Here is a 24,512-nt window from a genome sequence, read left to right as displayed (position 1 = left end):
CCAAGAGTGAGCAGATAAGTTATGAAGCTGAAATTTCATGCAGGAGCAAAGGAAAAACCCCCTCCAGTGAAAAAAGTTGAATGGGATTGTTGAGGCAAAAACAAACAGCATTTCTTGTTTGTTTTACAAATATTTTATAACAGAACACTTCAAAAGCACAGTCCAAAGAGAAGAGCAGAGTCTGATGACCTCTCATGTCCTCATAATACAGCACTTGTTAACTCTGGTTCAATCTTGTTGCAGCTATAATGCCCATCTACTCTCTTTTATCCATCTCCATCTCCCATACACAGAATTACTTAGAAACATATCCAATGTCTGTATTTCCTTTAAATTGGAAGTAAGAGCCAGAGGTTAGATTTGATTCAGGTTCATTTATTTGGTGAGACTGTCTCAGGGTTACAGTGTGCACTCCTATAGCGCTTCCAGGACACTAATGTCTGCTTCTCTCTCAGCAATGTTAGTACTGATCAGGATTTAGGACAGTTTGAGTCATCTATTATAGTTCTTTATCAGCTTTTTTTAAAAAAAATCGGTTTTAGCAACCATTGATGATTTCCCAGGTCCATAATTCTATTAGGGAAAATGACATTTTGATTACCTCTCATTGGTTGTGCATTGGTTATATGTTATTGGTTATATTGCTAGAACAATGGGAGCCCCTGGATTGGGGACTCGTTAGTCTTTTCACAAGAGTCCTTTTTATTCCTTAGCTTTGGAATTTTGCTGTATTTTTGTCTGTTTGGAAGCCTATGAGCTTCTTAGCTATAGAAACAAAATTCACTTCTGCTCAGTTGTCACCTACTTCATGAAAAGGAAGCCTGCTTCTCCAATTTACTTTGGTAAGATCTGCATACTTCTATGGGTATAACCTTCAGAGAACTGGTCCTCTGTTTTGAAAGATCCTTCAGTGCCAAGTACAGAGTACCTTCCCAGTCTGCCCAGTAAGATTAAATGTTGTTGCTGAGAGGTTTTCACCTTTTTTGTGAAATGGTTTTGCAGATATTGTAATGTCTTGGTACAATAACCATTGTCTTTTGATTCTGAAAACTTTTCACATCTAAGAAGAAAGTAGACAATCTTCCTCAGTCCATGCCTTGGTTGGTTAATTGAGGGAATGGTGGGTTTCTGTGCAGCTGAATGATGACGTTCACTGCTTCCCATCCCTTCCATGCTGTTGTTGTTTAGTCTTTAAGTCGTGTCCTACGCTTCTGCAACCCCATGGAATGTAGCCTGCCATGTTCCTCTGTAGATGGGATTTCCCAGGCAAAAATATTGGAGTGGGTTGCCATTTCTTTCTCCAGGGGATTTTCCTGACACAGGGATTGAATGCATGTCTCTTGTGTTCCTTGCTTGGCAGGCAGATTCCTTGCCACTGAGCCACGTGGGAAGCCCAATTCCATCCGTCTCCTTCTTATTCTGCCCTCAGTGGTGTTGTCCAAAGCAAGGAAGATATTTGATAGTTTTCACATCTCTCATTCCTTGCTTTTTCACCACAGTCTATGTGGGACTTACAACATGCTTATGAGGACATATAAATACTGTATGCACAGGGCCAAAAAACTAGAGGCTGTATCTGTAAATTTGCCAACTTAAAGTATGGTGGGAGAAGGAGAGGGTAGGACAAATTGAGAAAGTAGCAATGACATATGTACACTATCGTGTACAAAACAGGAAACTAGTGGGAAACTGCTGTATAACAGAGGGATCCAGTTTGGTGTTCTGTGATGACCAAATGGGTAAAACGGGTGGGGGGTGGGGAAGAGGGAGACTGAAAAGGGAAGGGGTAATTATGACTGAGTCCCAGAAGAGGCCACCACAACACTGAAAAGCAATTATCCTCCAATAAAAAAAATAAGTATACATCTCGGATCTAAAAAATTAAGTGGTATTTTGTCCATATTCCTGGAGCGAGAAGGCCAAACTCTTAAATAATCTCAATGTCGTAAGCAAGTGGGCCTCCAATGGAAAATCCCAGGTAAAAAGATACTTTTTCTATGCTTCTACCACTTCTGAGTTGACCCAGAAAAGCAGGTGTGATGGGTATTGTGATTTTTTCATTGATTCCATATTCTATGTATAAACAGTTATTTCCAGCTCGTCCCTTTAACCGAAGCAAAAGCTCTTGGACTTTTGTCTCCTTCCATACATCTCCACTCTGCCACAGGGACTTAATATCAGCTGTCTTTTCAAAACATTGATCAATTTTTCCTTTGTGAACAAGTCTGTTCATATTGTTACCTTTCCCAAGAAAGAAATAGGCAATTGGTTGCTTTGTACGATACATATGCTTATATTGTCCCCGAAAAGAATTTTCCAGTGACCAAGCATACTTTTCCATTAGTCTAGAATCTTGATCTAGTTGTTGGTTTTCTGGCCAGAATAAGAGGGAAGCTAGGAAATAAGGTTCTGGATACCGATATGACATTCCTACTTGTTGTAAGACTTCTCGAAGCTGATCTTTCAGTTTTTTAATTGACTTCACTATTTTGGAGGTCGGTTTAATACAGTAGAGAATGATGTTGGCCAGGATGAAATTTTGCTTTTCCTTTGGCAGGATTCTGACAGTGCATTGTTCAAAGAGAAAAGTATATTTGTTCATTATATCTTCCATGGTGTGTATAGCATCTTCTTGAGCTTTGATAAGATATTCCAAGAGTCCAGAAAACTTGTCTGCTTTTAAAACTTCCAGGCTTCTCCGATATAGCTCTACCTGAAGTGGCACACTAAGCTTTGGACAAAAATCTTTGTACTGTAATTCCTCTGAGGGGCCAAATATATCTGCATACTTCTTAAAATACCCAGCCACCTTTCTCCGAGTTTTGGCCTCTTCATTTTGCTTAATATTGTTCCTAGGTTTTAGAAGGACAAAGTATTCATCAAAAAAATCAAAGGACTTTTTCAAAGAAAATTTCAAATTGGTTAGGTAAGAAATAAAGTTCTTGAGGACTAATTTAAATTCATTGTTTGGATCTCCAGGAATATCTGTACTTCCTGATATGAAATTGATCATATCTCTTTTAGACAGTTCATTTTTACTGTCAAAAAAAGGAATGAACTGGAGAATCTGGATTGTGTAGAGCCCAACTTCTATCTCCCCTTGATAGCCTGCTATATTGTAAGTATCATACCGCCTTTTTGACTTCTGATAAAACCTTTCCTTAACTTCATACTCTCTATCCTCACTTTGCTGTTGAGATTCCTTGAATGCATTTGAGGCACATACTGCTAAATCCAAAAGACCAGATAGCTCATCGACAGAAATGCTCCTGTTTCTTTCATTATCTTCTATCCACCATCTTATTTTACTTTTGAAGACTTGACCCAGTGTATCTGAGATATAAGAATTGTCAGGTTCTATCTCTTTTGCTTGATTTGCCCAACGTAGAGCACTGTGAAAGTCCTTCTCTTTAATGTAGAAATGTCTTGCCAAGGCTTGGCAAATGAATGCATTTGGGTTGAACCGACGAGTACCTTCACGTAATACTTTTTGAACTGCCACATTCCCTTCTTCTTTATGTAATGCTTCAATGAATGGGGAAAACCAAGTTCCTGTTTCACCTTCATTTTCATTGCGCTGTCTTGTGAGCAGCAGTGTTTGCACATCTTCTAAAAATTTGCTTCTTCCTATTCCAGTATCATAGAACAAATTTTCTGTTAGCATGTTCAGCATAATTTGACTCTTATCCAAGTCATAGCTTATCTTCAGTTCTTCCAGGGAACGAATGGCAATCAAAGGGTGAATAATGCGTACTCCACAGTAGTTCCCACATTCTACCACCTCTGTTTTTATTAGAATTGTAGAGTAGGTGCCCATTTTGTCTTCAAATTTTTCTGTTCCCCAGAAAGATTTCTTGTTTGTGATTCCTAGGAACTTTTCACACTGTGATAGTGAAATGGTGGTATCTGGCACATATGAGTTAAGAAGGGCCAGAAAGGAAAAAAGCTTTGCTTCCTTGGTGGAAATATTTTGTTCTTTCAGAATATTCCTGACCACATCTTCTATGTACTTTTTATTAAAGTTGGTTTTCATAATCATGAAGGAATAAAAATCTTGAAAGTTTTCATGTTGGTCTTCAATTTCTTTCAATTTGAGCTCAAAAGCTCTCTGTTCCTTGGGAGACAGTTGTTGTATTAGGGCAATGCTGTCTGAGATCTTTGCACTTTTTTCAGGATTCTGTGATCTCCTGCAATTTAGGATGATCACTAGAGGTTTCTCATATCGAATATACCTATTAGCTACAGCTGTTTGAATAGAAGCTTGCAGAAGATAGACATTATCCTGTTCTTCAAAATCATCAACAAGCAGTAATATAGGTAAGTATTCCTGATTATTTGTTGTCCCATAGGTTATTAAATTAGTCACTTGTTCTCCAATTTCAGAAAAATCCACTGTCTTGTTTTTCAGCACAGCACATCTGAATTTCTTCCTTAGTTCCCAGAGAATATGCATAGCCAATGTAGTCCCACCACAGCCTGGATGATGATACAGATGAATAATTTTGACACACGTCGGCTTAGAAGAATCTGCCCCTCTTTGAATCATTTCTTCAAGTTTCTCATATTTATCCCTTTTCACAAAAGGGGAAGAATAGTTTTCAGAAGAGAAGTAGAAATTCCACCATGTTACTTTGCCTCCTCGATAAAAATCTTCCTCTTTTAATGCTTTGAATTCAAGTAATTTTTTTTTGTCCTTCTCTAAGATTGTATCTTCACATTCATTTTCACAGAGAATTTCCAGAGCAGTCATGATATCTTCTTCTTTTTTCAGAAGGACAGTAGATGAACCAATAGATGGTAAAAATCTCTTGGAAGATTGAGTCACAGATTTTAGCTTAAGAATAGTTCCATTTATTTCTTCAAGACTTAAAGAAGAAACACATTGGTTTGATAATTCATCTTGCTGTGTTGTTAATCTTGCTTCAAGTAGATCTTTCCATCCCTGACATATGCGTGGATCTACACAAATGCACAATATATTTTCCATTCCTTTGAGATCTTGGTAGAAAGCACAGAAGGTCTCAATGAGTGGGTCTCTTGGGTCGTCAACAGAAGAGAGTAATAGAAATACCACCAAAAACCTCCCTCTTGGCATTATGTCTTCTTGGGTAAGAAATGAAATCAGTTTCCTGACTTCAGACGCTTTTTCTCTTTGCCAGGAACTTGCATCTACAGGTTTATACTTTTCACTGTCAAGATCTAACCGGCCATTGCAGAAAATCCAGCTGAGTTGTTGATAAAGATTCAGACTAGTAATCTTCTCATTTGTGGTTTTCCCCTCCATATACAAACTTGGGACGTGAAGATTTACTACTCGGGTTTCTTTGAATGCTTTGACCACACCCTTGCTCACAGATTCAGGATCAAACTCCAACACAGCAAACCATTTAATTTCCTTTAGGAAATCTAAGTGTTTGATTTGTGTAGGGTGGCATTTGTTTATTACAAGAATGTACCAGTCGTAGTATGAATTATCTAACAAATCCTGATTTCCTGTCAACAATTTAACAAGCTTTGGCCCCTCACTCTCTTTTTTATTTGTTTTCACTCTGCATTTCTCTTCTGCCTCTTTCCTAGATTCTGCCAGTCTTTTCAAATCTAATTTAAATGCTTTGAAATCTGCATTACTTTTCATGATGTCCTTAGAACTGGCCCCATCTCGCACAAAGACTGAGAATTTTGGACTTGGTTTCCATATTGTGTTGCTATAATTTTGCATTTTAATCTGGAAATAATCAACTTCACATTCAGAATATTTTGGAACAACATCCACTTCAATAACAAATCTGTCAGATAGAGAACTATTTGGCAGTAAAACTTCTACAAATCTTGGCTCTCGAATGCAGTTCTTTGCTTTTTGAACCTGGTGGTCTTCAAAATATTGGTGGATCATCAGATTGAAGTGGTCAATGAGGGCTTCCTTGGTGATGGTGGTAAATTCAACACCAACAATTGTTCCGTGAGGTTTGTCCTTGACTCCAAAATGAATGGTGCCATTGGTACGTGAGTTCATACAAGCAGAAGCAAATCGGAAAACCTCATTGCTAAATTTCATTTTAGCATCCTCTTCCGTGGCTGTTTCTGTGTTTGTGAAGGCTTTGAATTCATGTATTGGGTCAATGAGATTGAGTGGTCCTGTTTCAGGCTGTAGTTTAAAATTCAGTTTGTAACGATATGGATCACTGAATTCATCGAAAGGGTATGCCATGCATGTCGGTTCTGTGGATGACTGCTTTTTCTTTGTGTCATCTATTTCATCTTCCATGAACTCATTTTTCAGTGACTTAGAACCTTTAGTAACTGTACTCACTGTAGAGTCATTAACTATATCTGATTTCTTTTTATTCTTTTGTTTTGAAGTCCCTCCATCTTTCTCCTGTGTTTTAGGAACGCTTTTACTGCCTTTTCCACTCTTACATGTCTGGAAAGGATCTCCAGAGGATGTCTCCAGCAACTCTTTGAAGAGATGTTCTATTTGGATAGCTGGTCCAAATGTTATGCCCATAGCAACAAGGTGATCTGTAGTTAAGTACTTCAAGTTTGCACCATTCACATCTTGTGCAGTCAAAATTGCTCTGTGTTTTTGTTCAATTTTATGACTTTCTAACCACTGATTTACATCCTCTTTTGTCCAGTCATCTGTATTTTCTGGTAAGTTAAATTGTGCTGCCATTCTGATACCTATGTATAGAAAAAGAAAAATTATTTAGTATTTTTTATAAAGAAATTTAAAAATAATCAGTTAATTTTTCAATTGACAATATATGTGTGTCCTAGAAAATTGAAAATGGCACAAAAGGATATACCTGCCCTCTAATGACCCTCTTGAGAGGAAATTACCATTATCAGTTTCTTCTATATCCTTCCAGAGAAATACTACCAAATAGAAATGTGTGAGCACTTTTTCCCATTCAAATGGCAACATACCGTGCACAATTCTCTTGCTTGCCTTATTCATTAATTGCATCTTGGGGACACATATACATATATATGTGTGTTTCATCCTCCTTAATGGTTATTTTCTATAATGTGTGTTAGCTCTATTGTTTATAAATATTCAATTCTGCTGTAGAAAATAAGAGAAACAAAAAAGGCTATATAAAACTAAAGAGAGATGGACATGTAAAATGAGAAGTATTTATGAAGCAAGGTATAGAAGCAAGTAGTTTGTGAAACATGTTATAATAGACATAGATAAAGTAAATAGAGCTGCTGCTGCTGCTGCTGCTGCTAAGTTGCTTTAGTCGTGTCCGACTCTGTGTGACCCCATAGATGGCAGCCCATGTGAGTGTTAAACATAGTTAGGAAGAGACTGAAGGGCCAAATAGATATTAAATATTCATGAAGCACTCTTGAAGCACTTTATATGTTTAAAATTTTAATTGGGTCACCTACTGTTGAAACCCATTCTGATCTTTTGGGTCCTGTAATTAAGAAACATAAACAAAATCCTGAGTAGCTTATCAGGCTAGTTGATGAGTTAGAGCTGCAGTCAGGCCTACATGTCCCTCTGCATCTCTCTGATTGGAGCAAGTGGACGTCACTGACACAAGGTATCTTGTATTTGTTGATTTCCCTTGGAAAGACCTTAACTTTCATTCTCAAAACCACACAATCAGTGGAGAATGCTGACACTGCAGAGAGGGAGAGAGAGGATATATGAACTTGTATAACTCAGATAATAAGACCCTTCCAACCTTTTTATATCTTATCCCAGGTGTTTTACGCATCTCTTTCCCCCTGCTTTTTGTTGTATATTTAATTGATTTAATAAAGATGTTCCTCAAACACCTTAGATTGATCTGTGAGCCATTCAGTTTCACGACTTCTGGGATAGCTTGCTAGGTAGTGAGTTTAGAAGCTACTATTACATTCATGTAAATTTTCACATCATATTTGGTAATAGCTGATTCCTGGGCAGTAACAAATGGCATTACTATTTGGTATACAAATGGTAAGCTGCTATTTGGAAAATCATTGGCAATCTGGGTTACAAAATATAGCAATGGTTAGGGGAAAAAAAATAGACAATAATAGTTAGCTTTAAGTACAGCCCCAAATGGCTCAAAAATGTGAGCTTTAAGTACAGCTTAAATAGTCAGTTTTAAGTACAATCCAAAAATGGCTCCAAAAACGTGAGCCTTCCTATAAAATCACTACAGGAGAATCAAATCAACAAAGAAGAAAAGCCTGGGGGATAGTGGAAAATAGACTATATAGGTACACTTTCATGAAATAATTAATACACAGGAATATTGCCTTCAAGAGGCAGATAAAAACTCAGGTTAATTTACTTTCCCTTCCAGACATAAAGCTGCCAGACCAATGGCCCAAGGTTAAATCTATTATTCTCTGGTTAGTAATTCCTGTATTCATATTAAGTGAATAAAAGATACACCTTCAGTTCAGTTCAGTCACTCAGTCATGTCCGACTCTTAGTGACTTCATGAATTGCAGCATGCCAGGCCTCCCTGTCCATCACCAACTCCCGAGTTCACTCAAACTCATGTCCATCGAGTCTGTGATGTCATCCAGCCATCCCATCCTCTGTCATCCCCTTTTCCTCCTGCCCCCAATCCCTCCCAGCATCAGAGTCTTTTCCAATGAGTCAACTCTTCACATGAGGTGGCCAAAGTACTGGAGTTTCAGCTTTAGCATCATTTCTTCCAAAGAAATCCCAGGACTGATCTCCTTTAGAATAGACTGGTTGGATCTCCTTGCAGTCCAAGGGACTCTCAAGAGTCTTCTCTAACACTTGTTCAAAAGCGTCAATTCTTTGGCACTCAGCTTTCTTCACAGTCCAACTCTCACATCCATACATGACCACTGGAAAAACCATAGCCTTGACTAGACAGACCTTAGTCAGCAAAGTAATGTCTCTGCTTTTGAATATGCTATCTAGGTTGGTCATAACTTTTCTTCCAAGGAGTAAGCATCTTTTAATTTCATGGCTGCAGTCACCATCTGCAGTGATTTTAGAGCCCACAAAAATAAAGTCTGACACTGTTTCCACTGTTTCCCCATCTATTTCCCATGAAGTGATGGGACCGGATGCCATGATCTTCATTTTCTGAATGTTGAGCTTAAAGCCAACTTTTTCACTCTCCTCTTTCACTTTCATCAAGAGGCTTTTTAGTTCCTCTTCACTTTCTGCCATAAGGGTGGTGTCATCTGCATATCTGAGGTTATTGATATTTCTCCCGGCAATCTTGATTTCAGCTTGTGCTTCTTCCAGCCCAGCGTTTCTCATGATGTACTCTGCATATAAGTTAAATAAGCAGGGTGACAATATACATCCTTGACGGACTCCTTTTCCTATTTGGAACCAGTCTGTTCTATGTCCAACACAAAAACCGGCAAAGATATGCACAATTGATGGAAACTCTTACAATACTACAACAATCAGAAACCACAGAGATGCAATACCTTCTTAAAAAGGTTAATTAGGTGAAATTTCTTTCAGTAATCTGGCCTATAGATACTAAGTAGCTCAAATTTAAAATAAGCTACGGAAAGAGAGAAAGAGAAGAGGTGGGAAATTGTTTTAAGTCTACTAATTTTTAAGGTAAGCCCTTTTGCGGGACTATATCAAACTCAAAAACTATGCATCGAAGGACACAATGAGTAGAATGAAAAGGTGATTTGTGGAACGGGAGAAAATATTTGTAAAGCATAGATCTGATGAGGGGTTAATCTGGAATATGTTTAAAAAAATCTCCTACAACTCAACAACAACAAAACGAATAACCTAATTAAAAGTGAGCAAAGGACTGAAACATTTCTCCAAAGGTGATATACAAACAACCAACAAGCACATGAAAAGATGTTCAACATCACTAATCGTTAGAGAAATACAAACCTAAAACACAATGCTGTATCATTTCACATCTATTATGATGACTACTATTAAAAACCTCCAGAAAATAACAAGAATTAGTGAGGACAGTGTGGAGAAATTAAAGGTAACTTTGTGCACTACTGGGGGAATATGAAAAGATGCAGCCTACACAACCTACCTTAAAAGAATGGTGAAAGGAATTTCTCTAAACAGAAAGAAAATAATAAAAGAAGGAACATTGGTACATTAGGAAGGAAAAAAGAACACAGTAAGCAAAAAACTGGTAAATATAATAGACTTCTCTTTGGTTTTTAAAACTTATGTTTGATTTTTAAACCACTGTCTGATGTGGTTCTAAATGTATTTAGTGAAAATATTTAAGATCATTATACATGACAGGGTAAGGGGATATGAAGATTTCTATGCTTCACTCAAACTGGGGGGAAAAAAACCCCACTATTGAACTATCATAAGTTATGTATACATAATGTAACATCTATAGAAACCAATAAAAAAGTTATACCAAGGTTCCTTCACACATACAAATTTGACAACTCAAATGAAATGGAACAATTCCTGAAAAAACAAACTTCTGTAGTCCATTTAATATGAAACAGATTATTTGAATGGCCCTGTAACTTAAAAGAAAACTGGATTTTTAATTTTAAAGATTTCCCTACAAAGAAAAATTTCCAGGTCTAGACAGATTCACTGAAGAATTCTATCAAACATTTAAAGAATTAACACTGATTTTATATAATCTCTTCTAGAACACAGTAAAAGAGGGAATTCTTCTCAATTCATTTTATGAAGCTGGTATTACCCTACTAGCCAAGCCTCTGCAAACCCAGCCTTGAGGTGAGCTTCAATGAACCAAGACTCTTGCGTCACCCTAGTAACAAGACAGTTACCGGAGACCCCAGGCTCAAAGTAGTCTCCTGCAGAATCAGGTTCCTGCCTTATTCCAGGACTGGGCCTGCTCCTATGAACCTAGGCTCTTTGTTTGCCCAGGTGCTGAGCTGGGCTCTGTGGACACAGACTCCAGACTGGTTCCTTTGGAGTCAAGCTCCTGGCCTGCCCCAGATTCCAGACTGGATCCTGAGGACCCAGGCACATGGCCAGCCCCAGGGTCAGGCTGCACTTCATGGACCCAACCTTCAGGCCAGTATCAGCGGCCCCAGGTTTAGGCCAAATTCTCTTGCATCAGTCCATCACCAGGACTTCAGGGGCCAGGGTTATTACCCCATGGACCCAAATGCCAGCCCACCCTTATAAACCCAAGCACTAGTCCAGCCCAGCCACAGACCCAGGCACCAGGTCTGCCCACTTGAGGACTCCAGCATCAAGGTCATCTTCAGAATCTACCAGACAATTCACCTACAATTTCTGGACAAGGTGACTGGAGAAGGCCTTTTCCTGCCTAAGCCCAATCTGTGAAGACTGTAAGAGGTGCCTACTTCTTCAAATGTGTAGACAACAATGCAAGGTCACAAGAATTATGAATAATCAGTGAAACATAACACCATCAAAGGAAACTAATAAAGCTCCAATAAATGACCTTAAAGAAATGAAAGTCAATGAACTACCTGATAAATACTTTCAAATAATCTTCATACAAAATTCTGTGAACTACAATAAAACACAGACAAACAAAATTAGGAAAACAATGAATGAACAAAATGAGAGGTTCAACAAAGAAACAAGGGCCATTAAAAACAAACAGAAATCCTAGCATTGCAGAACAAAATGATTAAATTGAAGAATTCAATAGAAAGCTTCAATAGCAGACTCATCCAAGCAAAAGAATCAGTGAACTTGTGGAGACAATACATTCGAAATTATCCATTCAGAGGAGCAAAAAATAAATAAATAAATAAAAATAAAAAAATAAATAGAAAAAAGGATGAAAAAGAGTGGAAAAAAAAGCCTATGTGCATTATTGGATACCATCAAATGTTACAATCCATTCATTGTTGGAATCCAAAGAGAAGAGAGGAAGAAAGAGGCAGAAGGTTTATTTAAATAAATCATGGCTGATACAACCCAGCAATTCCACTGCTGGGCATACACCCTGAGGAAACCAGAATTGAAAGAGACACATGTACCCCAAAGTTCATCACAGCACTGTTTACAATTAGCTAGGACATGGAAGCAACCCAGATGTCCACTGGCAGATGAATGGATAAGAAACTTGTGGTACATATACACAATGAAATATTACTTAACTATAAAAAAGAACAGACTTCCCTGGTGGCTCAAACGGTAAAGCCTCTGTCTACAATGTGGGAGACCCGGGTTCGAGCCCTGGGTTGGGAAGATAACCTGGAGAAGGAAATGGCAATCCACTCCAGTACTATTGCCTGGAAAATCCCATGGACAGAGGAGCCTGGCAGGCTGCAGTCTATGGGGTCGCAAAGAGTCGGACACGACTGAGCGACTTCACTTCACTTCATAAAAAAGAATGCATTTGAGTCCGTTCTAATGAGGTGGATGAAACTGGAGTCTGTTATACAGAGTGAAGTAAGTCAGAAAGAAAAACAAAAATACAGTATATTAATGCATATATATGGAATTTAGAAAGATAGTAATGACAACCCTATAAGCAAGACAGCAAAAGAAACACAGATGGAAAGAACAGACTTTTGGACTCTGTGGGAGAAGGTGAGGGTGGGATGATTTGAGAGAACAGCATTGAAACATGTATATTACCATGTGTGAACTAGATCGCCAGTTCAAGTTCAATGCATGAAACAGGGCATGCAAAGCCAGTGCACTGGGACAACCCAGAGGGATGGGGTGGGGAGGCAGACGTGAGGGGGCGGGGTTTGGGAAGGAGGGACACATGTACACCCGTGGCTGATTCACGTCCACATATGGCAAAAAACACCACAATATTGTAAAGTAATTCACCTCCAATTAAAAATTAAAAAAAAAAAAGAAGTCATGTCTGTGAACTTCCCAATTGTTGGGGGCGGGGTGGGGGGGGTGGAGATTTGGACATTGAAGTTCCTGAAGCTCATAGATTTCCCCAAGAGTTTTGATACAGAAAGATCTTCTCTAAAATTCATAATAAGACTAAAATCAAAGACAAAGAATTTTAAACGCAGCAAGAGGAAAAAAATCCCACATACACAGGAACCTGCATAAGACTATCAACAGATTCCTCAGCAGAAATCTTACAGGCCAGTAGAGAGTGGGATGACATATTCAAAGTGCTGCAAAACAAGTGTTAGCCATGAATACTAAAGAAACTTTCAAGTTGTCCTTCAGAAATGAAGGGGAGATAAGGACTTTCCCAGACCAAAACAAACTGTAGAGTTATTCACCACTAAACCTATCTTACAAGAAATGCTAAAGGGAGGTCTTTGAGTTGTAACAAAAATATGCTGACAAATGAAAAGAATATGAAAGTATGACACTTACTGTAATGATGAAAATATAGTCAAATCCAGAACACTCTAGTACTGTAATGCTGGTAGATAAATCACTTTTAACTCTGATATAAAAGCAAAAGACAAAAGTACTAAATATAACGGTGAGTAAAATAATGTGTTAATGGATACAATATGAATAAAAGATGTAAACTGCGGCATTAATAACACAAAATGTGGAAGGAGAAGTTAAGTTAAAGTGTAGAGTTTTTGTATGTGGGTGAAGTTAAGTTGTTATAAACTTAAAATAGACTGTTATGTCTATAGGATGAATAATGTAAAGCTTCATGATTACTACAAGTAAAAAGCCTGTAGTAGATATACAAAGGGCTTCCCAGGTGGTGCTAGTGGTGAAGAACCTGTGTGCCAAAGCAGGAGACTTAAGAGACTTGGGTTTAATCCCTGGGTCAGGAAGATCCCCGGAGGAGGGCATGGCAACCCACTCCAGTATTCTTGCCTGGAGAATCCCATGGACGGGGGAACCTGTCAGGCTATAGTCCATAAGGTTGCAGAGTTGGACATGACTGAAGCAACTTAGCACACGAGCATGCACAGATATACAAAACAAACATAAAGAGAAAGGAGTCAAAGCATACCTCTACAAAAAGTCATCAAATCACAAAGGAAGACAGCAAGAGAGGAAGAAAGAAACAAAGGAATTACAAAGCAGCCAGAAAACAACAAACAGAATGGCAATGGCAAATCCTGTGTGCCTGTGTGCTCACTCAGTAGTGTCTGACTCTTTGCAACCCCAGGGACTCTAGACCGCTAGGGCCCTCTGTCCATGAAATATTCCAGGCAAGAATATTGGAGTAGGTTACCACTTCCTGCTCCAGGAGATCTCCCTGACCCTGGGATCAAATCCGTGTCTCTTGCATCTCCTGAAGAGCGAGATTCTTTACCTCTTTACCTATCAACAATTACTTTAAATATAAAAGAATTAAATTATCCAATCAAAAGATATAGTGTGTCTGAATGGATTAAAAAAAATCAGATCGGACAGAGATATGCTGTCTTTTCAAGAGACTCATTTTAGTCTTAAGGACATACATGCACTGACAGTGAAGGGATGAGAAGACATATTCCATGCAAACAGCAATGAGAAGAAGGCAGGAGTGGTTACAATTAGACAAGATAGACTTTAAGTCAAAATGGTCAAAAGAGACAAAGGTTACTATATAATGATAAAATGGCCAATTCAAGATGATAATATATAATGCACCAAAAAAAAAAAAATATATATATATATAATGCACCAAAATTTAGGTACTTCAGTGTACCTAAAAATAAAGCAAGTATTAGTAAATCTAAATGGGAGAAATAGACATATACAATAATAGTAGGTGACTTCAATATCCCAGGTTTAACAATGGATAGATCATTCAGACAAAATATCTATAAGGAAACAGCATACCTAAACAACACCATAGGTCAAATGGATCTAACAGACATATTCAGTACATTCCATCCAAGAGCAACAGCATACACATTCTTTCAACGTACACATGGAACATTTTCCAGGATAGATCTTATATTAGTTCACATAAGAAGTTGTAACAAATTTAAGAAACTTGAAGCCCACATCAAGTATCTTTTCTGACCACAATGATATGAAACTAGAAATCAATAATAGAAGGAAAGTTGTATAATTCATAAATATGTGGAAGTTAAATAACATACTCCTGACCAACCATTTGGTCAAAGGATAAGTCAAAAGGGATATCAAAAAATATCTCGAGACAAAAGTGGAAACACAACACACCAAAACTTATGAGATGCAGCGCAAACAGTTATAAGAGAGTAGTTAATAGTGACAAAGGCCTACATTATGAAAGATCTCAAATAAGCAGCCCAATGTTATACCTCAAGAACAAACTCAACCTAAAGTTCACAGAAGGAATGAAATAAAATCAGAAAAGGAATAAGTGAAATAGAAACTAGGAGAACCATGGAAAAGGTCATATTTTCCCACTGCCAGACCTCTGGACTGTAAGGACTGATGTGGGGCTCAGAATCTCACTCTCATGAGAAAACCTCTGTAATATAATTATTCTCTTATCTGTGGGTCACCCACCTGGGGGGGATGGGCTTTAGTTGTTATTATGTCTTTGGTTGTAGAGGATCTTTTCTAGTAGGTTTCAGTGTTTTTCAATGATGGTTGTTCTGCAGATAGTTCTTCAGATGGTGATTTGGGTGTGTTCAGAAGGTGATTTGGGTGTGTTCAGAAGGTCCTTCTACTCCACCACATTCAAAAGAAGATCTTTGCATCAATACCAAGTTTCTTAAAAATAGTTTGTATCTCGAAGCAGCAGGGCATGAAGGAAATAACACTGCAAAGAGAAAAGAAGACCAGCCAAGTCAGTGACTGAGGCATCAATCTTCTCTTGCTACTAAGAGCTATTGTTTTGTAACATGAACAAAATTGACAAACCTTGAGCTAGACTAAGAAACAAGTAGAGAAAACTCAAATATATAAAATTACAAATGAAAGAGAGATGTTACAACTGATATCACAGAAACACAAAGTATATTAAGAAACCACTGTGAACATTTATATGCCCCAAATTGGACAATGCTAGAATAAATAAATAAATTCTTAGAAACATACAAACCATCAAGACTGAATCATGAATAAAGAATCTGAACAGACCAATGAGGAAGGAGTTTGAATCAGCAACTGAAACCTCCCAGACCAATAATGAGTAAGCAGTTTGGATTAGTAATTGAAACCTCACAAAAAAGGAAAAATCTCAGACCTCATGGCTTCACCAGTGAATTCTGCCAAATATTTAAAGAAGAATTAATGTTAATTCTTAAATTCTTCCAAAAAACCAGAAAAGGAGGGAACAGTTACAAGTACATTTTATGAGGCCAGCTTAATGATGATCCCAAGGCCAGTGAAGGACAGTACAAGAAAAAGGAAGTTACAGACCAATATCACTGATGAACATGAATGTAAGAATCATCCACAAAATACAAGCAAATGAAGTTCAACAGAACATTATAAGCATTATAAAGATCATATACCATAATCAAATGGGATTTATGTCTGGGATGCAAAAATGGTTCAAGATATGCAAACCAATAAATGCAACATATCACATTAAAAGAATGAAGGATAAAAATTATATGATCTCTCAATAGATCCAGAAAGAGTATTTAATGAAATTCTTTACTTGTATTATATGATAAAAATTCAACAAATTTGGTATAGAAGGGTTAGGGGTTATTACCTAAATGCAATAAAGGCCATATATGACAAGCTCATAGCTAACATTATACTCAGTAGTGAAAAACTGAATGCTTTTCCTCTAAGATCAAGCCAAGAATTTCCACTCCCAGCACTTTCCTTCTATATAAAAGTAAAAGTCCTAGACAGAGCAATTAGCAGAAAAATAAATAAAGGCCTCCAAACAGGAAAAGGAAGAAGCAAAAAATTGTTTCTGTTTGCAATGATATTATACACATAAAACCTTGTGTGTGTGCTTAGTTGCTCAGCTGTGACTCTTTGCGACCCCACGGACTACAGGCCACCAGGCTCCTTTGTCTCTGGGGATTCTCCAAGCATGAATAATGGAGTGGGTTGCCATGCTCTCCTCCAGGGGATCTTCCCAACCCAGTGATCAGACCCAGGTCTCCTGCATTGCAGACAGATTTGTTACCATCTAAGCCTCCAGGGAAGCCCATAAAACCTTAGAAACCACCCCTCCCCCACCCAAAAAAAAAGAGAGAGAGAAAAAAAACCTTTAGAACAACGACAACAAAAAAACAAATTAGGAAAAGGTACAAGATACAAAATCAATATTAAAAAGCTGATCCTCTACACAGAAAATCCTAAAGACTCCACCAGAAAATTACTAGAGCTAATTAATGAATATAGTAGAGTTGCAGGATATAAAATCAAAACACAGAAATCCCTTGCATTCCTATACACTAATAATGAGAATATAGAAAGAGAAATTAAGGAAACAATTCCATTCACCATTACAACAAAAAGAATAAAATACTTAGGAATATATCTACCCAAAGAAACAAAAGACCTATATATAGAAAACTATAAAACACTGGTGAAAGAAATCAAAGAGGACACTAATAGATGGAGAAATATACTATGTTCATGGATCGGAAGAATCAATATAGTGAAAACGAGTATACTACCCAAAGCAATCTATAGATTCAATGCAATCTCTATCAAGCTACCAATGGTATTTTTCACAGAGCTGGAACAGATAATTTCACAGTTTGTATGGAGATACAAAAAACCTCGAATAGCCAAAGCAATCTTGAGAAAGAAGAATGGAACTGGAGGAATCAACCTGCCTGACTTAAGGCTCTACTACAAAGCCACAGTCATCAAGACGGTATGGTACTGGCACAAAGACAGAAATATAGATCAATGGAACAAAATAGAAAGCCCAGAGACAAATCCACACACCTATGGACACTTTATCTTTGACAAAGGAGGCAAGAAAATACAATGAAGAAAAGACAATCTCTTTAACAAATGGTGCTGGGAAAACCGGTCAACCACTTATAAAAGAATGAAACTAGAACACTTTCTAACACCATATACAAAAATAAACTCAAAATGGATTAAAGATCTAAATGTAAGACCAGAAACTATAAAACTCCTAGAGGAGAACATAGGCAAAAGACTCTCTGACATAAATCACAGCAGGATCCTCTATGACCCATCTCCCAGAATCTTGGAAATAAAAGCAAAAATAAACAAATGGGAACTAATTAAAATTAAAAGCTTCTGCACGACGAAGGAAACTATAAGCAAGGTGAAAAGACAGCTTTAGAATGGGAGAAAATAATAGAAAATGAAGCAACAGACAAAGAATAAATCTCAAAAACATACAAGCAATTCCTGCAGCTCAATTCCAGAAAAATAAATGACCCAATCAAAAAATGGGCCAAAGAACTAAATACACATTTCTCCAAAGAAGACATACATATGGCTACCAAACACATGAAAAGATGCTCAACATCGCTCATTATCAGAGAAATGCAAATCAAAGCCATGATGAGGTACCATCTCATGCTGGTCAGAATGGCTGCTTTGAAAAAGTCTACAAGCAATAAATGTTGGAGAGGGTGTGGAGAAAAGGGAACCTTCTTACACTGTAGGTGGGAATGCAAACTGGTACAGCCACTATGGAGAACAGTGTGGAGGTTCCTTAAAAAACTGGAAATAGAACTGCCATTTGACCCAGCAATCCCATTTCTGGGCATACACACCAAGGAAACCAGAATTGAAAGAGACATGTGTACCTCAGTGTTCATCGCAGCACTGTTTACAATAGCCAGGACATGGAAGCAACCTAGATGTCCATCAGCAGATGATTGGATAAGAAAGCTGTGGTACATATACACAATGGAGTATTACTCAGCCATTACAAAGAATACATATGTATCAGTTCTAGTGAGGTGGATGAAACTGGAGCCTATTATACAGAGTGAAGTAAGCCAGAAAAAAAAAAAAACACACCAATACAGTATACTAACGCATATATATGGAATTTAGAAAGATGGTAACAATAACCCTGTATGCGAGACAGCAAAAGAGGCACAGATGTATAGAACAGTCTTTTGGACTCTGTGGGAAAGGGCGAAGGTGGGATGATTTGGGAGAATGGCACTGAAACATATATAATATCACATGTGAAAGGAATCACCAGTTCAGGTTTGATGCATGCTACAGGGTGCTCAGGGCTGGTGCACTGGGATGACCCTGAGGGATGGTATGGGAAGGGAGGTGGGAGGGCGGTTCAGGATGGGGAACATGTGTACACCCGTAGCAGATTCATGTTGATGTATGGCAAAACCAATACAATATTGTAAAGTAATTAGCCTCCAATTAAAATAAACAAATTTATATTTTAAAAAGATTAAAAAGATAAAATTATGATCAGCATGAACAGTAGATCAATTTAAAAATAATTATTATAATAAAATTTTAAAATCAGTTAAAAAAATAAAAAGCTGCATTTCTATACACTGACAGTAAACTATCTGAAAAAAATTAAAATGAGCTCACTTACAGTAGCATAAAAATTACTCAGGGATACATTTGAAGAAGGAGGTGAAAGATCCATACACTGAACACTGTGAAACACTGATGAAACTGAAGAAGACACAAATAAATGAAAGGTATCCTGTGTTATGAATTAGAAGAATATTATTAAAATGTTTATACTACCCAAATCAATTAGAGATTCAATGCAATAGTTATTAAAATTCCAATGAAATTTTTCACAAAAATAGAAAAAAAAAGTCTAAAATTCATATGGAACTACAAAAGACCCATGAAAAAGTGATCTTGAGTAGAAAACACAAATTGATTAAAGACTTAACTCTAAGACCTGAAACCAAAAAACTATAGATGAAAATAGAGGAAAATCTTCTTGACATCAGTTTGAGCAACAAGCTTTGGATATGACCCCCAAAACACAAACAATAAAAGCAAACACAGACAAATGGGACTGCAAACTAAAAAACTAAAAGCTTCTGCACAGCAAAAGGAACAATCCACAGAATGAAAAGTCCCCCTGTGGAATGAGAGAAAATACTGGCAAACCTTATCTTAGTTCAGTTCAGTTCAGTTCAGTTCAGTTGCTCAGTCATGTCCAACTCTCTGCAATCCCATGGACTGCAGCACTTCAGGCTTCCCTGTCCTTCACCAACTCCTGGAGTTTGCTCAAACTCATGTCCACTGAGTCGGTGATTTCATCCAACCATCTCATTCTTTGTTGCCCCCTTCTCCTCCAAAATACATAAGGAACTCAAACTACTCAATAGCAAGAAAACAAACAATCTTATTTGAAAAATAAACAAAGGACCCAAACAGACATTTCTCAAACGAACACGCAAATGGCCAACAGATATAGGAAAAAAGTGTTTAATATCACTAATCATCAGGGAAATACAAATCAAAATCAAAATGAGGTAATCCCTCACGCTTGTTAGATGGCTGTTATTCAAAAATAAAACTGATAATGAGAGCTGGTGAGGATGTGGAGAAAACACTTGTACATTGCTAGTGGGGATGTAAACTGGTACAGCCATTATGGAAAACGGTATGGAGATTCCTCAAAAAATTAAAAACAGAATTACTCTGTGATCCAGCAATCTCACTTCTGACTATATATCAGAAAGGAATGAAATAAGTATTTTGAAGAGACAGTTGCACTCCCACGTGCATTGTAGCAAATAAACATATTTACAATAGCTATAAGAAAGAAGGAAATCCTTTTATTTGTGACAATATAGATGAAACTGAAGGACATTATGCTAAGCGAAATAAGACAGAAAGAGAAAGACAATTACTGTATGAGCTCACTTATATGTGGACTCTAAGAAAACAACCACTTCCCCTTCAAAGTTGAACTCAGCAAACAGAGGTTACCAGGTGCTGGAGTGGGGAAGGAGGATGGGCAAATTGAAAGTGAGGGGAAGGAAAACCATATTCTGCACAAATTGAACAAGAAAAGCTGGAGTAGCAATACTTTTATCAGACAAAATATACTTTAAAAGACTACAACAAATGACAAGAAAAAAAGAACAGTACATAAAAATTGATACAACAAGAAGAGGTAACAATTGCAAATACAGATGCTACCCAACATGAAAACAGAGTGTTAGTCGCTCAGTCATGTCTGACTCTTTGCCACTCCGTGGACTATAGGCCCCCATGGTCCTCTGTCCGTGGAATTCTCCAGGCAAGAATACTGAAGTGGGTAGCCATTCCCTTTTCCAGGGCATCTTCCTGACCCAAGGATCGAACCTGGGTCTCCTGCATTGCAGGTGGATTCTTACCATCTGAGTCACTAGGGAAGCCCAACATCAGTTCAGTTCAGTTCAGTTGCTCAGTTGTGTCTGACTCTTTGTGACCCCATGAATTGCAGCACACCAGGCCTCCCTGTCCATCACCAACTCCTGGAGTTCACCCAAACCCATGTCCATTGAGTCGGTGATGCCATCCAACCATCTCACCCTCTGTCATCCCCTTCTCCTCCTGCCCTCAATGTTTCCCAGCATCAGAGTCTTTTCCAATGAGTCAACTCTTCACATGAGGTGGCCAAAGTACTGGAGTTTCAGCTTCAGCATCATTCCTTCCAAAGAACTCCCAGGGCTGATCTCCTTCAGAATGGATTGGTTGGATCTCCTTGCAGTCCAAGGGACTCTCAAGTCTTCTCCAACACCACAGTTCAAAAGCATCAATTCTTTGGTGCTCAGCTTTCTTCACAGTCCAACTCTCACATCCATATTGTGATCCACACAGTCAAAGGCTTTGACATAGTCAATAAAGCAGAAATAGATGTTTTTCTGGAACTCTCTTGCTTTTTCTATGATCCAGCAGATGTTTGCAATTTGATCTCTGATTTATCTGCCTTTTCTAAAACCAGCTTGAACATCTGGAAGTTCACCATTCATGTATTGCTGAAGCCTGGCTTGGAGAATTTTGAGCATTACTTTACTAGTGTGTGAGATGAGTGCAATTGTGTGGTAGTTTGATCATTCTTTGGCATTGCCTTTCTTTGGGACTGGAATGAAAACAGACCTTTTCCATTCCTGTGGCCACTGCTGAGTTTCCCAAATTTGCTGGCACATTGAATGCAGCACTTTCACAGCATCATCTTTCAGGATTTGAAATAGCTCAACTGGAATTCCATCACCTCCTCTAGCTTTGTTTGTAGTGACGCTTTCTGAGGCCCACTTGACTTCACATTCCAGGATGTCTAGCTCTAGGTGAGTGATCACACCATCGTGATTACCTGGGTCATGAAGACCTTTTTTGTACAGTTCTTCTGTGTATTCCTGCCACCTCTTCTTAATATCTTCTGCTTCTGTTAGGTCCATACCATTTCTGTCCTTCATCAAGCCCATCTTTGCATGAAATTTTCCCCTTTTACCCAACATAGGAACACCTAAATACATGCAGCAAATATTAACAAACATAAAGAAAGAAACAGAAACTAATACAACAGTATTATGGGACTTTAACATCCCACTTATATCAGTGGACAGATTATCCAGACAGAATGTCAAGAAAGAAACATGGGCCTTAAACAATACGCTAGATGAGAAAGGATCCTAATCATGATCAAGTGGGATTTATCCCAGCAATGCAGGAATGGTTCAGTATCTGTAAATCAATCAATGTGAAAGACCATACTAACAAGCTGAATAATAAAAATGATCTGATCAACTCAAAAGATTCAATAAACGCTTTTAACAATCCATTTATGATTAAAAAAAAAAAAACCCTTCAATATAGCAGGCATGGAGGGAACATGTTCTGTGCTTAGTTGCTCAGTTGTGTCCGACTCTTTGCGACCCCATGGATTGTAGCCCACCAGGCTGCTCTGTCCGTGGAATTCTCCAGGCAAAAATACTGGAGTGGGTTGCCATGCCCTCCTCCAGGGGATCTTCCCGACCCAGGGAACATATATCAACATAATAAGAACCATATATAACAAACCTATAGTCAACATCAAACTAGTAGTGAAAAGCTGAAAGCATTCCCTCTAAGATCAGGAACAAGACAAGGATGCCTACTCTTGCTACTTTTATTTAACATAGCATTGGAAATACTAGTGATGGCAATTAAACAAGAAAAAGAAATAAAAGTCATCCAAATTGGATATGAAGAAGTATAACTGTCCTTTGAATTCTAACCACATAATACTATGTATAGAAGATAACATAATACTATGTACAGAAGAACCTAACATGCCGCCAAAAAAACTATTAGAACTAATAAATGAATTCAGTAAGATTGCAGGATATAAAATTAATATACAGAAATCTGTTGTGTTTCTATATATTAACAACAAACTATCAGAAGAGAAATAAAGAAAACAATCACATTTACACTTGCATCAAAAATAATAAATGGGTAGAAATAAATGTAAGGAGTGAAAAGACCTTTACACTGGAAACCACGTGACACTGATGCAACAAAACGGATGGAAAGATAGACCGTGTTCATGTGCTGGAAGAATTAATGTTGTTAAAATGGCCATACTACCCAAGGCAATCGACAGATTCAATGCAATCCCTATCAAAACAGCAAAGGCATTTTTCACAGAGCTAGAACAAATAATTCTAAAATTTGTATGGAACCATAAAAGACCCTGAAGTTTTTTTCTCTAATATAGTAAGTAGGAAGAAGAAAACACAGACATTTGAATGTTTCCTACACCGAAATACATGATTTTCCCGTTGCATATGCAGATGAAATTTGCAAAAATAATTTTTAAATTCTATATACTTTACTAGAACTGTCCCGAAAATTTGGTTCTGAGCTTCTTAGCAACTAGTATTTTAAAAAGGAACTTGTTAATTGATTGTTAGTTGATTGATCAAACACGTATATATTCATCACCTGTAGGGTTAACTTTAGGGCTGGTTCATTTTTCTAAAAGAAAAGGAAATTGAAGAGTAGCGTTTTAATCAGAACTGTATTTCCCTCACCCTCTGGTACTATCTTGTTCCTTACCTTGGAGAAAATCAGACATAAACCCAAGATTTTTACCAGGAAAGAGGAAGGCTGTTATAATTTCAAGTACTTTCTGTAATCTGTCTACAACTCTAGCACTATCCCTGTCTCTGTCTCCTTATAATACATATCATCTGACACTAATATGTGAGGATTTATCAGGGAGTTTTATTTTCTGGCAACTCCTTAGAGTAGATTAGTAGAAAGTACATTTAAAAATTTTCAATTATATGTTCTTTTTGGAGATGCTGCTAATGCCATGAGGGAGTTCATCAATAAAAATACCTCTAAAGGAGAAGTGCCTTTAGTTTTCAGCTGCATATTTTATGGAATATTGTGACTTCTTTTTTATTAATATGAAGCACACAGTGTCACAGCAGTGAACAGTTTAAAGTTTAGGCTTAAAATATCATATTTTGGAGTATATTTCAATTTTCTAATTGAGAAGTAGATTCCTTCCTACTCAATAAAATGCTGCTATAGATAGTAATAAAGCTGTTAATAACAGATATTGTACTCACCCCGATTTTTCTTGCATAGTTCTAATAAACGACAGGAAAATCATGTATTTCAGTGTAGGAGTCATTCAAACGTCTGTGTTTTCTTCTTCCTAGCAGGCTAGAGAAAAATACTTTTTTTTCAGTCAGGTTTTTATGCATGTTTCTCCTCTGCTTCCACTTCAGTCAGAGCTCTAATTGGCTCAGAAATGGCAGTGTTTCTCAGTATGGGTGTGCCG

At 37.6% G+C, this 24,512-nt stretch overlaps 1 protein-coding gene across 2 annotated transcripts; it reads right to left on the bottom strand.

Moving 5' to 3' along the window:
* Positions 355–24,512, bottom strand: SAMD9 (sterile alpha motif domain containing 9). Of its 2 annotated transcripts, XM_005678918.3 has the most exons (3): positions 24,298–24,511; positions 15,344–15,599; positions 355–6,681 (listed from the first exon to the last, which is right to left on the bottom strand). In XM_005678918.3, the coding sequence occupies exon 3, from the start codon at positions 6,671–6,673 to the stop codon at positions 1,928–1,930; it is 4,746 nt and encodes a 1,581-aa protein (XP_005678975.2). In that variant the 5' UTR covers positions 6,674–6,681; positions 15,344–15,599; positions 24,298–24,511; the 3' UTR covers positions 355–1,927. The 2 variants fall into 2 exon arrangements, with proteins under 2 accessions (XP_005678975.2, XP_005678976.2); XM_005678919.3 differs by lacking the exon at positions 15,344–15,599 and having other exon boundaries at positions 24,298–24,512.

This window comes from Capra hircus, chromosome 4 (genome assembly GCF_001704415.2).
Source record: "Capra hircus breed San Clemente chromosome 4, ASM170441v1, whole genome shotgun sequence".
Classification (NCBI taxonomy): Eukaryota; Metazoa; Chordata; class Mammalia; order Artiodactyla; family Bovidae; genus Capra; species Capra hircus.
The sequence above is the reverse complement of the archived record's forward strand: the minus strand, read 5'-3'. Positions and strand labels throughout refer to the sequence as shown.

Excerpts from the sequence above, each read along its gene's own strand:
- SAMD9 (XM_005678919.3), bottom strand. The coding sequence starts at position 6,673 with ATGGCAGCACAATTTAACTTACCAGAAAATACAGATGACTGGACAAAA.